The following is a 16,526-nucleotide window of genomic DNA, read 5'->3' as shown; positions in this document are numbered from 1 at the left end:
TGCCAGTCAGTCACTGAACGAGCCGAGCGCTGCGCGGCAGCACTGCACCTCGGAGCGCTCTGGACCCTGGACACCCCCCTCCCTCCCTCCCTCCCCATCCACCCCCACACTCCCAGCTCAGCCTCGCGCAGCCCAGCTCCAGCCTCACACACGTCGCTGTTGAGCACTGTGAGACCCCCACCCCCCTCCCCTTACACCACCACTGCCTGCCACAGTCTCTGCGATCCTGCGCTCCCTCACCGCCTTCACTCCTCTTTCCTCTCACTGATCGTCCCTCTCGGTGTTTCAGCGGAGGGGCTGCACGCGCGATTGCGCTATTGATACCCACTTTACACTGTGTTTAAGGAAAGTCAGCCTCTCTCTCTCTCTCTCTCTCTCTCTCTCTCTCTCTCGCTCTCTCTGCCCTGCTCTCTGGCTGCGCTTTGGTAACCTAACAGGGAGGTGTTAACTACTTTTGCTTCCACAAAGCGCCTCCCGTTATCTCCGGTGCTGCTGCGCAAGAGCCTGAAGGGCTTCTGCTACTGATATTGCCACTCCGCAGAAAAGTTTTCGGTTTGTTGTGAGGATAAAAAAAAAAAGAAGAAGCCGGAAACCGAGGAGTCGTCTGCAGAACAAGAGGATTCTACCACGGCGAGGTGAGTAACACTGACTGTCTTTTTTGTTGTTGTTGATCGGTTTGAAGCTCATACACTTTGTGTTTCCACGCCTTTTTCGAGTTCCGCCGCTTCTTTGTGTTTTGGAAGCGGATATTGTGTCGTTTCAATAAACTTTCTCGAGGATTGTGCGCTTTAGTCGCTGTGCGCCGTGGCGTTTCCACGCGTAAAATAAATTAAATAAATAGAAAAGTCACGGCACGGTCTGTCTCCGTTTGGACACGGACTTCCACGCGTGTGCGCGCGAGTGCGTCTGCGTTTATATCTGTTAATGTCTCCCTAGGTGTGTGTGTGCACGCGTGTGCGTGCATATCCGAGGTTCCCAAACAAGAAAGTGGTTTCTAGAAAAAAAGAACTTGAATAGTTCAGTATAATGCGTGTGTCAATGCCATTACGCATACATCACCATCACCATACATAAGCACATTACAAGTAGTGCACGGCCACGCACTGCAACCAATATTCAAACTTTGTACAGCTCTAGTATGTTATTAGTAGTTATGGCCTTTCAGAATTAATGATTTAGATAATTGAATTATACTCAAACCTCCCAATGCAAGAGTTAAAAATATATAACTTTATTTTTGCTGCAGAGCTCCCGAGATCTTTCCCCATCATCACCAGCTAGATCATCAATAATGAACGTTAGTGAGCAGGCCTGCGCTGGTTATATTTATTTCAAAGTTGAGTTTTAGTTCTGAAGTCAGCAGTGGTTAGTCGACTGTATCTCATGATGATGAGGACATGTGGCTTCAACTGCCGTACTGTAATAATCATTCATCTTCATAATCGAAATTGCGTTTTAATCTCGGGTTTTGAACGTCTGTTTTTATTCAACCAAATGTGATCGTAGCAATTAAAACTAAATTACCAAAACATTGTGAAAAAGAACAAAACTAGAGAAAAGGGAAAATCCTACCCTATGAGCGTGTGTGAATGCAAGTCCTCAAATGCGCAACAAATTATTCTCAATTTCTCTCAAAGAGAAACAGACGGCTTGAATTAAAAAAAGAAAGGCGACTCGCTGCAGCATGCTCGTGCACACACACACACACACACACACACACACACACACACACGCACGCACGCACGCACGCACACACACACACACACACACACACACACACACACACACACACACACAGGCCTACACACAGTTGGGAAACACCTGTTAACTAGGGAGGCACTATAATTTACATCCTCCCCCTAAATAGGCTGCGCCCAGCCAGAGGAAGTCCCGGGGGCCTCCCAGCTTCATGGCCGAGCACAGTGAGCGAAAATCGGCTTCCCCAAAGCGCCAGGTCCCGCTGCTGCTGCGTCGGTAGTACCGGATACAACATTCACTTTTCATTTACATTTTCGACGTTCTACCGTGTCTCATCAGGAAGAAAGGATTATACTTTAAACAGAACTTAAGCTTTTTTTTAATTTATATTCTTTTTTAATCATTTTTGGCAAAAACTTCCACACCTTTGTTTTCTCTGTATTTTTGTGTTGTCCCTCGTCAGATTATTTATACTGTAGACATGATGAGTGCAATTTAATTCGTTTTTATTTCTTTTTTTATTCAAAAAGTTAAAGTTTATTTTCGAGTGACGGGCGCAGACAATGAAAACTGTGGATGAGATTGACTTTATTTTGTTAGTTGGACTCACCACTTCTAATCTTTTATAGGCGAAGAAATATTTTACTCAATTTTGCTGCCTCCTTTATTTCTCTGCTTGTGCGCCCGCCTGGTCTTAATCACATCCATTAAAAAACAACAAAAAAACAAAAAACAAGGAACGACCTCACTGAAGCAAACAAGTGAGCAGTCACGTATACGCGCCCGGATCAACGCGCACTGCAGCACAAAAGCCGCAACCCCTCAGAACAGGGAATAATAAAATTACTAGTGTGGGAAAAATGCAGCAGACCTATTAGTAGTAATTTCCAAGTTGGAAAAGTCCTCTTACTGCCAGCAATAAATAGCGCGTAAAAACACACTTTTGGAGCGAAGGTGCGGGTCATTGAACTCACCGCACTGTGAAGATTGAATTACAGTTCCTAAAAAATCACAAATTCCGAATCCAGATCCAGTGAACCCAGCGTGATGAATCCCTTCCAAATTGATTGTATTGATTGTCCGATCAACCAGCCCTGACTTCTAACGACCCGGCCGAGCCTTTTCATTTCCCAAACCACACACATTAGCGAGCAATAATTCTCTTTTAAAAGTGGAACATTGGGCAGGAGGAGAGATGTTACAGAAACAAATATTTTCAACATGTTAAATCGCATCATATAAAGTGAATAGAACAGCCTACATGGTGGTTGGTTTCCGGTGCGGTGGACAGTTTTAGTTTAGCATATTTCTTATTGACACAATTTGCTGATAAAGAAAAGTGAGCATTTGTAATTATCGACAGGCTATAATGAGACAGGTCATTTCTCCGTTAAAGGCCATTCCTCTTCCTATATATTATAGATAAAGCCTACCTTTACATGCATTCACTGAATCAGTCATTTTGATGATTGATGTAATGCGGAGTAGAGATTTATATATTTCTCCAGTTAATGTTTACACGTAAAGCAGTTTTATAAAACCTCCAAATCTCAGTTTAATTCTTATGTTTTAAATGACATATTAATGAGACATTCAGAGCGATTTGGCAGGTTTGGTTTCTGTTCCATTGCTTTGTATTAAGGGTAAAATGTAGGCTATTTAAACAATCAGTGCATCAGAAGATGTTTCTGTAAACGATCATTTAAATAGGCCGGTGTTTATTATTAATTAAGAGAAATTAAAGCTGCATTTTCTTTTTTCACACGCACATTATTGTATCTTTAGCCTATTTAAACGTGTTCTGTGATCTGGCTGTCATCTAGAGTGACGTTTTCAGTGCCTGCATCATTTTTTTTTTATTATTATTTTCCGCTTCAGTTTTGAGATCAGTGATTTACAGGCCTGCCGCTTATTTCACGTTCACATTAAAACGAGCTATGAAAGCCTGATATTTTTATTAATATCTTTCTAATGGAAGTTGGATTTTGATTGTAACTTTTGGGTGTTTTTTAAATTGTAAGTTTTCATGCGCGTCCCAGTGTGTTTGCTAGGCCTATTAACTCAGAGACTTTGACTCGGAGCATTGGGATTACACCGATATAAATCACATGTAAGGATGCAATATGTTCAGGCCAAAATATGAATTTAATTATTTTTGAATGAAACAACACAAAACGGGCTTTTTATGAGGAATTCTGCATATATAGCTTTCTCGACCAAATTCAACGTAATAGCCTAGATATTTAATTGAAAGTCTCAGCACATCTGTGTTTTTCTTACTTATTCATTTAGGCCTCATCTCCTCCTCTGTGTCTCCCTCCGCCCTTCCCAAAGGAATAGTCCGTAGGCGCAAAGAAGAGAACAAAAAGTGTCGAGGTTGGAGGAAAAGTAGCAAAAGATGATTTATTTGTCAGCGTTTTCGATTGACCCCCCACACACACACACACACACACACACACACACGCACACTCTCTCTCTCAGCAGTCAGCTGTTATTGCTCGCCATTGATCTCTCGTGCTCCCTTCCTTTGCGCAGCGAGAAGTGAACTAAAATTAATGTCCATTTCACACCTCTCTGCTGGCTCGATGGCCGCAGGGAGAGAAGTTTATTTTAATTTGGCTCAGAAGAAGCGCCACGTCCGAGACAAAAAGGAAATCTTCCCACCTGCTTAATTATAATGAAACCAGTCAACTGTCACTTTTATCGCGACTTAAGTAATCATTAAAGAAATGGGGAGCAGCTTCAAAATCATATTCATCAGATGAGGAAGGTTTTTTTTTAGAGAATTAAAAGAAATATTTTTTTTTTTTGATGTGAGTGGGTTTTTGCTGCTCACCAAGTTTATTCATCGCCACCTCTCTCAGACAGACAGAAAGAGAGAAGCGGATGTAAAGTCTCACCTCCTCCCACCTGTTCTGCCCCTCATGTCGCTATTGTTATTTTTTCTCTCTCCGTCTGAACATATATATTCTCATCCACTTCACATATTTGGGAATATTAATGCGTCACGACGCGCGCATCAACCCCCCCCTCCTCCTTTTCTCTCTCACATAACTTGACACTGATAGTAAATTAACCGTGGATCGCTCAGTCGCGACTAGTTTGATGACCCCCCTCGGTCTATTAAGTCCTATCAATATGCACTAATTCCTCGTTCTTTATTAAACGCAGAACTCCTCCACTTCTTCGCCCCAGACCCCCCCCCCCCCCTTTTTTTCTTCTCCATCTCCTCTCCCCCTCCCCTGTGTGTGTTTTATTATTTTGTTGTGCTAATAATCCCTACATAGGAGAGCTAATTTGACATGCAGACGGTAATTGAAATGAACGCGTCGCCGGTAAATAACAAGTGTTTGAACACGCAGACCGGAGAGCGGGCCCCCTCGGAGAGAAAACGGCGCCCTGCGCGGTCTGCATTTTAAAACTTGATGTTATTGTTGTCTCGTTATCGCTGTTATAATCACCGTCATTAAGTGCCAACGGCCGGATGCAATCATTTCACGGATGGATATTGTAGGGTTGTCTCGCTTATCAAACTAACCAAATGTTTTTTTGTTTGTTTGTTTGTTTTCCTTCACTGGAAATTGCAGCCTGTCCGCAACGCTTTGATTGTGTTTTGGGGCGACTCTGACTGATAGGTCCAATATTCCGTGTTAGAACTTGGATCAACATTTTTTATTTTCACATTTTTCACACACAGTTTATTTCATGTCTAATATTTATAGTGCATTATTCTCATTATCTTTTGCATATTTCTAGAAAAATAGACATTTTGAGCTGTTCATTTGATCAATGAAAGTCATTTAAATGTGAATAAGTGAGATTTCTCCATGTTTTACCGACTATAGAAGCAGTGTTAAATCATATAAAGCATCCTATTCTCTTGTCATATTTTAGAAAATATATGGAAATGCAAAACAAAAATGCTTGGCTTTGATATTAAAGAGGTGATTATTTCTAATAAACAGAGCAAAGAAGAATCCTCTCCCTGCAAATACGCGCGCAGAGCCAATTATTCCTTTTATTGATGACAGGAAAGAGGAGTAGCTCATGTCCAGTCATTTTCTATTGGAAGGAAATCACTCCATGCAGGGGATGCAGCACTGTGTTTAATGGTTTGATTGCATTGGAGAAGGCAGCCACTGGTAATGCCGTTATAGGGGGAAATATCACTTGGAGACGTTATCGGCAACAAGAGAAAGTCAAAGAATTAGCCTAATGGGAGGGAGAGGAGTTGTGTCGGATGTCAGATACTTTCTATTCTCCATATTGCTGCGTGTCTCTTTCTCTCTGTGTCTATCCCCCTCCCCCCCCACCTTTGCCCCCCACCGCCACATCATATCTCTCTCAGGTTTCCCCCCCATTCGTCAATTACACCGTGAGCCAGATCACAAGCCTCCCTGCTTGGAAAATAAGCTAATATTCACCCCCTCCCTCTCACACCACCCCAGAAGACACTGTGGGTGCATTTGCGTCCATCGATTGCAGACAGGCAGTATTTGTGTAGTCTACTTATCATTTTTCTCCGTGCAGCCAGTCGGGCATCCAGGCAGGAGACTGATACAGGAGGCCTGATGTAACCAACCGATGCATAAATACACACACACGCACGCATACCTGCAGGAACACACACCACTATGCATCTGCATGACCACACACGAGCAGCTTGATATTCATATTGTATGCTTGGCAGCCTTTTGATAAGTTAAAACAAATGTTTGGCCGTTGGTTGAGCATCCTCCCAAATCCCCTTCAGCCGTAAGGTCTGCTGCTCTGTAACTCTGACCTTTGGCCTCCATGCAGAGCAGAGCACACCGCTTCCCCGGCAGGCATCAAAGACGTTTCCCATTGTTCTCGTTATCATTATTAACTCTACAATAAAGGGTTATTACTGTGGAATTTGTGATTGAAAACAGTGTACCTGGCAACAGTTTTTCCTTGTTAAACTTGAGCTAATTGGCTTGCACTTGTATGCCGCCTGTAGTACAAACCGGCCAGCCAGCCAGCCGCCTGTCTGCCTGCCAGCCAGCTAGATTAGTGGCTGCTGTTGTACACGCTGGCACAGCACAGCAATAAAGAGTCATAGCAGGGCGGCTGGTGCCACACACACACACACACACACACACACACACACACACACACACACACACACACACACTGTCACACTCCTACAGGACAGATAGCAATCTCTGTCACCTGTCGGTCAGCAGAGGGACAGTGGTGTCATCTGTCAGGGTTGTAAGCTTTTTGTGAGTGCATGCCTCGTCTCTGAATAGCCAAAAGTTATTATACATATGTCTTCAATAGAAATGGATGAATATGAGGCATAAGAGCAGATTGTCAGCTCTTGAGTGAATGTCTTCTCTGGCTTCTGGTAGGGTGGATATTGTTGTCCTCTGTTTGATATTAAGCAACGTAAAGTAAAATCAGACTGCTTTCTGTGAATATTAATTCTTATATTTTTGACTCTTTTGATCAGATAAGCTGCTCAAAATGCTCTTAATTTACAAAGAAAAGCACAATTCTGTACGTGGCTGATACTGCTACACCTGATAGCAGCCAGACATTTCAAGAAAGTCTATTTAACCTTATTTCAGGGAAACAAATAAGGGAAAAAAGTAGAGACTGGGATTTGGTTTACCAATTATCTAAAATACACTTTGTAGATGGTAATCTATGAGCAATGGAATGGTGTGCTTTTTCCATTTTGCCTCGTCTGTACCAGGAATTAGCTGGCCCCGCTGAACTGGGCCTCGCTGGTGCTGCCATGAATAGAAATCCCTGCCACAGGTCAGGGCCGACTTCCAGAATGATTTTTGTCTGCCGGCCATGACTCTGTCGCTGAAATTACAAAGGCTTATTTGAGAAGTACATCATCTTGCTTTTTCTGCTGGAGTATTGCATGAATGTCACAGGGAGAGTCTGGGAAAGAAAGATGTCCCTCTTTAATTAATTCATTAATTGAAGTATATTAAGTTACACATTCTACAAAATTTATTTGTTGTTAGTTTGACTGCTGCACAAAGCTTGCATGTTCCCTTGCATAAGCTTGTCCAATCCTTATTGATTTTGTTGCTGAATATTGCCCAAGTGCCATTATCCACCTCAGGATGATGTGTGTGTCTGTATGTTCATCAAATCTTATTGTAATATGTTTCACTGCGGATGCATATATATCCTGTTAACTGCAGCAGCTGTTGACTGAAGCAAATAACCTGGTTACAGATTTCATATCACAGAGAGGAGAAAGAAAAGAAGGGAGAAACATGAGAGCGGTTATTCGAAAGACATTTGGAAACAAAATTAGGGTTTTGCAGCTGAAAGGAAAGACAAGGACGAATAATATGAGAGAGAGAGAGAGAGAGAGAGAGAGAGAGAGAGTGAGAGAGAGAGAGAGAGAGAGAGAGAGAGATAAATGGGTGTGATTCTTATTCACAAGGACATTTGAGCTTTGCCTCACGGCCAGACATGAATGAGTAGATTTCAATAGTATCGACTGTTGCTTCGGACATCAGCAAACACACATGCAGAGATACACACACACCTACTGACGCACAAGCACAAACACCACAATCTGTCTGGAATACAGAGTGGACCTGTGTGCAGGGCAGCTCACGCTTTTCATGCTAAAAATAACACACACACACACACACACACACACACACACACACACACACACACACACACTGCAAAGACAAGCAGTTTACTTTCTATTTTTCTCTCTATGTGTCATGACATAAAATATTTAATATGTGACAGCAGCGTTTTAAATAGTGTTTTCTTTGTCTTTTGGCTCGTGAAATGAGGCTTCACAATGGTCTGGTTTAGCTGCAGTGTTTGGAAAATATAGTATGCAATATAGTAATATATATATATATTCTTTTTTTTTGGTGTGTTTTCGTTCATTTTTAAATTGTTTCAACCTCAAAATATGGCACTTGCATAGTATATATTGCTCTGTTGTGTTGCTCTGATGTGGGGTCGGGTGAAGAACAACGAGAGAGAAGTATAGAGTGTAAGCAGGGCAGAGGCTGAGGGTAAACTTTAGAGGCTGTACATTTGAACTGGAGTTTCAGGGCTTTTGGACATGAATATAGTGTTCTAGGGAGAGTTTCTCTTTTGCCTTTCATAATTTAAATTGCTCCTCATTAAATACCAAAATCAACTATGGAAGCATGCATTTACATGATTGTTCATGCATTAAGGGCAATTTAGTTCTATGGCGCATCAAGTTATAAAATGCTGCACAGTGTGTTTTCCAAAGTGTTTTATTCATCAAAGTCTCTAAATTGTCCATACCTGATGTGTGTGTGTGTGTGTGTGTGTGTGTGTGTGTGTGTGTGTGTGTGTGTGTGTGTGTGTGTGTGTGTGTGTGTGTGTGTGTGTGTGTGTGTGTCCACCAGAGAGAATGTGAGAGTGGCATAACATGTATAAAATGTTAGAGTGGCACTTTCACGCTTGTCAACAATCTTTAAATATACCCACAGACCGGGAAGTGAGTGTTCACACGCACGCACGCACGCACACACACACACACACACACACACACACACACACACACACACACACACACACACACACACAGACAGGCCTGCGGTTTTTACTTTTCTCTTTTAGAAAAAGAAAAAAAATCAACTTTAGCTGCTTTATTTCCCGACAGTTTCAGCACACTCCCACACACACACACACACACACGCATGCACGCACACACGCACGCACAAACACGCAGACAGACACACGTTGACAGACGTGCATACACATACCAGTCACAGTCGACAAGACATTTTTATAACAAAAATTGGATTCCTCTTCGTTCCTCTCCAAAACTCAGCAGACACACTGGAAAACTCGATCTGACAAGTTTCAGCGGCGTGTTGGAACAGCAAAAGCGTTAACGTACTCAAAGCAGCCATTCAAGAAAAATATTTATTCCGACCAGTCAACAAAAAGGAAGGCTTCAATAAGATGAGTGCTCTTTGTCACCAGTGTAGTTATTTGGATCCAATTTTCCCTTTTTTTTTTCTGATCCTGACACTCACAACTGTTTATGTTTCTGTCCTTCAAAGAAGGGATCCAGTGTAACGTGGAAGACTAAGACAGTGACAATGATAAAACATTTTCTTTCTTATCGTTGGAGGCCTAAAGTGATATTTTGTATCCATAATGCCACCATCAAAACGTCTTCAACTCCTGAAATTCTGTCTCTAAGCCCCCTAACAAACAAATAACTTCCTATCATTACTCTTAAACTCTTAAAGAACAACAATAATGTTTATGAGCACGTTTACAATTTTCTTTACATTTAATATGTGACTTCTCCTGCAGCCCCCCCGTCTCAGAAGCTTACATTTCCCCCTCAGAATGATGTTAAAGCACATTGTTGTTGACACTGCAATTTTGCAGACTGGCATGACATTGTCACTTAAAGTCCAGATTTGACGTGAAAAGATCTGCTCGCTGTTTGTATTTAATATCGCGCCGACAGCTGTATCATTCTTGCACACTGTAATCAAATTATGACAACGTGGTAAATGTTCCCCTGTGACATTTTCTGTTATAAAATGCATATACTCGGTGTCAAAACAACGCGTGGGTGGTATCCCTCAGTGGCAAATGGGATTGTAAGTGGCACCGACTGACATTATACATGTGTGCGCTAGATGTAATTGCACTTCTAGTATATTGATGATATGCATAGGTGCATGTCATCTGGAATTATGATTGTTGTTTTAAAGATAAGGTGAAAAAAACATCACTGACTTTAAGAGACTTTATGACAATGGTTTTAAAATGTGAAAGCATCAATACAAAAGCAAATGTTACAACCCTAATGTTACAAACGTTAAATGTAGAGAGACAGTTAAAGGGCTCTCCGGTATCAGTTTCTAGAGGCCTCATCACATACGTGTGTGTGTGTGTGTGTGTGTGTGTGTGTGTGTGTGTGTGTGTGTGTGTGTGTGTGTGTGTGTGTATGCGTGCGTGCGTGCGTGTGTGTGTTCACATATGTGCACACAAGGCCAGAAGGCAGCCAGCTTGTGTCAATCACCCAGGGAAATGAGATTTGTACCCTTTGCTCTGACATCACACCCTGTTCTCTACTCTCGTTTCCTTGTTTCCTTTCTTTATTTCCTCTCCTCTCTTGTTTCCTCTCGTCATCTTCTCCTCTACCATCCTATTCCCTCCTCTCCTCTTGTTTCCTCTATACTCGCTTTCCTCAGTTTGTTTCCTCTCCTCTCCTGTTGTGGCCTGTAAGGGAATATCCAGTGTCCTCTTATTGGATTGGCTGCTTCACGTTGGCGGCCCTTCACTCGCCGCCCCTCGGCCTGCTGGGTAATGATAATAAAATTGAAATATCCCGGTACTTATCAGTGTATTACCTCACTATCAACACCTCAGACACACTCCTACTTTAGAGGTTATACAGGAGAAAGCGTGATCTGATATACAGCGTGAACAGCAAGAGGACATCAGCCGAGAAAGTAAGGAGGGAGTAAACTGAACAGAGAAAACTATGGGAGGGGGAGAGGGAGAAAGACACGAGTTTTGTCATGGCTACATTTTCAAGGTGCTATTTCCAGGATGGATTGCGGTAGGTAGGGAGGAGAGGGTGAAAAGAGGAGGTGGTGGAGTAGGAGGAAGAGAGGCGTGTAATGTGACTCTGTGGCATCTGTCCAGACCAGAGGCATGTTAGCGTAAGCTGCTCTCAACACTCCACAGTAGTCTACTGTACATTTGCGGTAATGTAAAACATCTCACATCTCCCCATCTCTCTCTGTCTCTGGGCCCTCTCCTCTCTCCTCTCTCCTCTCTCCTCTCTCTTCTCTCTCTTGGCAGTTGGGATTGTGTGTGTGGGAGGTGGGGGAGCGTGCCAAAGCCGAGATCAGGTTTGGAAATTGATTTGAATGAGTGTTGTGGACAGCTGATAGCTATAAAAGATTTTCTCCTTTCATTTCCCAGGGAGTTTCTGCTTTGATGTTGGCTGTTAGTCAACGCAGCTTTGAAGCTCGTCTAGAGCGGGCCGAGCCGCTACTTGATACTGTGTTTGTTGTGTGTTTATGTATGTGTGCACATGACTTCGTCTTTGACCTTTTCATGTCACATTGGTGTTGAATTGTTTGATCGCGACGATGACTTTTTATGATAAAAACTACCTTTTTTTTTCATAGTACAAAATGACATTTAATTTTATCTGATTTTATAAAATGAGCTAAAATTACTCATGATAACATTTGCATGTAAACTGATATTTTTTTTAAAAATCCAGAACGATGCACAAAATCCGACAATCGCTTATGTACGACAAGCACATCTTCACCTACTCTAAATCTTTAACATATTGGACACTTAACGTGCCAGCCGCCTTCAAATTGCCCTTTGGGGATAAAAGTCTCTGAAATGTTATTTTGTCGTTTCATCGGCTGCCTCTCTGCCTTCCTTCGACCGGCCAATTGCACGCTCCAATCTAATCCCCGGGAGGGAAAATTCTAGTCAGTTGCCACGGATGCCAAGGAGGGTCGTGAGGTCAAGTACGGCTAATTTATTCACTCAGTCAGATTTCCTCTGGCTTGTGGATGGCAGATGGAGAGGTCTGATATGATATCACCCATCTGAATCACCCGAGGGAGAAGAGAGCGGCAGCGACGGGGGAGGGAGGGAGAGATGGAGGGATGAGAGGAGTAGAGATTGACAGGAGAGATGTAAAAAGAAAGGGAGGACAGATAGTATAAATTGGGGAATTAAAAGTGGTTAGATAGAGAGATAGGAGAGAGGGGAGCATAGCCTGCAAGTGTGTGGCGTGTGTTCGCCCCACCGAGTCGGGTGTCAAGCTGAACATTGAGCCACATAGCCTCTTATCAGATGTGTGTGTGGGTGAAATGTGTGTACGTGCGTGTGTGTCCTCATCTTAAGAGAAGTGGTTCTGGTCCAATAAGATCCTGGGAGATGGTAGGACTAAGCGGCTTAGACAAAGATCTGAGATGAAGGAGGGAGGGAGGAGAGATAGCGCTAGGGTGATGAGAGGAGGAGATGAGGAAGGAGGGAAGAGGCAGAGGAGATGGACAGATTAGGAGGATGGAGGACAAGGAGGGGACATTTGGAAAGAGATGAGACGTGGAGGGCTGTGGAGATCGGAATGGAAAGATGTGATGTGGAAACAGTTTGGAGAAGTTTTTTTAAAGAGCGGGAGGAAAAGGGGAGGGGGGGGGAGTGGGAGAAGTTTGGGTTTGAAATAGTTCTTGGCTTTTTGTCAAAGGGCAGGGATTTACAGGATTTGATCAACAGTGTCAACTTGAGGACACTTTTCCCCAAGAGATTCTGAATTTGGGGCTTCAACAACAATGTCTGCTTAAGAACACTCTGTCCCCAAAGGTTTTGACTTCAAGCCTTGGCTTCCAGACGCTCCTTTATTAAAAAAATTCCACTCAGCTCCCAGCCTTTCCACTACATACAGATTGCGGTCATGACATTGATCTTTATTAGTTGAAAAAGCAGCACACCTTTTGTCTCAGAAAAGTACCTATCATTAAGAAAAGACGAGGAGGTCTAAGATAATGGTAGTCGGTGTGCAGAGGGATTTGAATTTGTATTATGGTTGTTAAATACCTTATTTTAAGTTTTTTTGTCGGCACAGCTAAGACATTTTCAGGGCTGTCCAAAACAGCAGAAACCTCAAGGAATCTGTGAAGGGAAAATCTGTCAAAGGGCAGGTCTTATCTAACCACAATGTGTAAGAAGGTAATTATCTCTACCAATCGCATTTTGAATGCCAGGGGAGAGCTCAGTTGAGAAGTCACACTGTACAGTTTGGTTAACTTGGCAGAACAGGTGAGACAGCTGTTCTTGTGACACCACATTTTTCAGGGTAATATTCTATTATTTGCGATTGGTGATATTGAACTACCCGGAAATCCTAAACAACACTGTAACACACTGAAAGTGAATCAAAGCTAATGCTCGTGTTTTGTATTCTCTCAGTTTGGCGACCACATGAAGATGAGGAATCAGCTTTGATGACCTACGGATGTCCACCACCAACACCGGACCATTCGGCTTCGGCAACACATCCAACAAACTCTCCAGGTGGGAGGCTTCTACTGCTTTTTACCCAGGAGGGAAAACTTAGTCTACCATTTATTGTATTAGTCATCCGGACTGAAGTCCTCCAAACTGTAAAGTCTGTGAAGGACTGAATATACCCAACAGCACTTACCTGGCACGGAATGATTTGGACAGACCTGAGCTCAAGTGAATATAGCTGGAGACAGATTAACTCACTCACTCTCCATTGAAGAGACATGAACTGAACTTAAGCTAACCTGAAGTGACGTTGGCTGATTTCTTCAAGAATACTCCTTTTTTTACAAACGGCTCTTTTCTGAGCCCCTTCCTTCAAAAATCCAAATCCCTTTAGTCTCCAACCTAGGTTCCCTCACTTCCTCAGACCCTTTCCGAGGGTCTTGGACATTGTCTCAAATTTTATTGAGGAGGAATTGTCTCCTCCTCCCCCTAAAATCCTTACGGCCTCTTTCTTCCGTCCAGACATGGATCTTCACAGGGCAGCCTTCAAGATGGAGAGCTCCTCCTACCTGCCCAATCCCCTGGCCTCCCCGGCCCTCATGGTCCTGGCCTCCACTGCTGAAGCCTCTCGCGATGCCTCAATTCCCTGCCAGCAGCCACGTCCATTTGGCGTCCCCGTTTCTGTTGAGAAAGACGTCCATTTGCCATTTAACAATGGTTCTTACACCTTTGCATCAATGTATCACCGCCAAGGCGCGGTCCCACCAGGATTCCCAAACAGGGATTTTCCTCCATCCCTCCTCCACCTCCATCATCAGTTTGCCCCACCTAACCTGGACTGCTCGCCAATCAGCATGCTGAATCACAGCGGTGTCGGCGCCTTCAGGCCCTTTGCCTCCCCTCCGGAAGATCGTGACGGAGTGCCAGGCGGGTATCAGTCTGCTTTCACCCCAGCCAAGCGCCTCAAAGGCTGCCTGGATGCAGATGCTTCACCCCACCTGCGCTACTCTGATGCAGAGGGGAAAGAGTATGACTTTGGCGGCTCCCAGATCCCTCCCGGAGGTTCGCCCAGCAGCGCCTTGAAAGCTGTAGAGGACAGTGGGAAAAAGATCTTCGCTGTGTCAGGCCTCCTGTCTGATCGAGAGACTTCCTCCAGCCCAGAGGACCGCATTGAGCGCTGTAAGTAACCATTCATAGCTGTTCTACATTGTACTGAAGGAAACTAGAATTCCATTGAACGGCACATACAGATGGGTGACAAATGATAGGAAAAACATGAAAACATAACAGAACAGGACAAGGGCTCACTGAATGAGTTCATGAGTATAACAACGATGTGAATCATATGCAATGGTCTCTGAATTCGCCAGTTCTCAACCCAATTAAACACCTACGGGAGATTTTGGAGCAACATGTTAGACAGTGCTCTCTACCACTTTTATCCAAAGACAAATGAGAGCCTATCCTTTGGATGAATGGTTTTCATCCCTCCGGTAGAGTTCAGAGAATTGGAGAATTTATGAAGGAGTGTTAGGCTTTTCTCCAGGCTCGTAGTTAATAAGACACTTCATGTTGGTTTTTTCTTACATACATATTTATCACCCATCTGTATTGCAGGAAATCTTGCAAGGCATATTCATTAAAACAAATTATTGGTACTTGCATAATGTGCTCACATAACAATACATTTACACAACACTCAAACTACAAAGACTTACACGTTATTGTTGTGAAAGTCTCCTCCAGTGCAAACACAAATCAGCACCAATATGCTCTTGTAATGATACAAAATGATATGTTATATTACTGTGTGGTATGATGAAGGGTCGCACAACATACATTTTCCATTACGCGCTTTCTTTTAGCTTATTACAAATAGTTGCATTGATGTATGGTCTACGATACACAATCTCACACTTCCAATGCTCATCCCACAATTTATTGAAACTGTCATAACAACTTAAACCCCCATATTCCAGGTTTAATTAAACCTGCGAACAAGACACATGCCCAAACCTATACAGCAAGACACACAAACACAAACACGCACACACACACACACACACACACACACACACACACACACACACACACACACACACACACACACACACACACACACACACAGACAAATTTAATTCTGACTCTCAAATTAAAATAAAAGTACAACTTGCTGCAATTTATGAAATAATGCTAATTTTTGCAGACTAGCATCACACACACCAATAAACAATCCCATCTATGTTCTCTTGTCATCATCTCTCCTGGCTCTCTCTATCCGTGTTTCACAAGCCCACAAGCTCCACTGGTCACATTAGCATTCACCAGTGGAAGGATGCCATTTGGCCCTCACGCACTGGGAATCTGATTAGTGTGTGTGTGTGTGTGTGTGTGTGTGTGTGTGTGTGTGTGTGTGTGTGTGCATGTGTGCGTGCGTGTGTGCATGTGTGCATATGTGTGAGTGAGTGACTGGTTCAGAAACCGGCCATGCTCTTTGCCATCAGCATTCATCATAGCTCCACGCTGGCAGCACTGTTGCCAAAAGATTTACCCACATACCCAAAACCTTGGCAGGCCATGTGTGTGAGTGTAATAGATGGGAGGTGGGAAAGGGGGTTGTAAGGCCTCCAAGCACAAACACCCTATCAGACACACAAACATCTTTCAGCATGAGCACCGACATCTCCTACACATGTCAACAAGCTGCATCGGATCTCAGTGACAAATTAGGAGGCTGACAGAGGTGTGCCTGTATAATTTAACAAAAAATGAAAGTCTTTGTTTTCTTCATTCTGTCTCTCCTTTCTTAAAGTCAC

General features: G+C 43.3%; 1 protein-coding gene across 16 annotated transcripts in view; it reads left to right on the top strand.

Moving 5' to 3' along the window:
- Nucleotides 1-271: 271 nt before the first annotated feature.
- Nucleotides 272-16,526, top strand: part of rnf220a (ring finger protein 220a) — a 173,841-nt gene continuing 157,586 nt past the window's right edge. For 2 of the 16 annotated variants that reach the window (XM_078264761.1, XM_078264773.1), the window contains exons 1-2: nucleotides 281-635; nucleotides 13,669-14,889. In XM_078264761.1, the coding sequence (XP_078120887.1) occupies nucleotides 14,235-14,889 (655 nt within the window). In that variant the 5' untranslated portion in view covers nucleotides 281-635; nucleotides 13,669-14,234. Of the gene's footprint in view, nucleotides 636-13,668; nucleotides 14,890-16,526 lie in introns of all 16 variants that reach the window. The other 14 variants (XM_078264775.1, XM_078264762.1, XM_078264765.1 and 11 more) reach the window with 12 other exon arrangements.

This window comes from Sander vitreus, chromosome 12 (genome assembly GCF_031162955.1).
Source record: "Sander vitreus isolate 19-12246 chromosome 12, sanVit1, whole genome shotgun sequence".
Taxonomy (NCBI): Eukaryota; Metazoa; Chordata; class Actinopteri; order Perciformes; family Percidae; genus Sander; species Sander vitreus.
The sequence above is the reverse complement of the archived record's forward strand: the minus strand, read 5'-3'. Positions and strand labels throughout refer to the sequence as shown.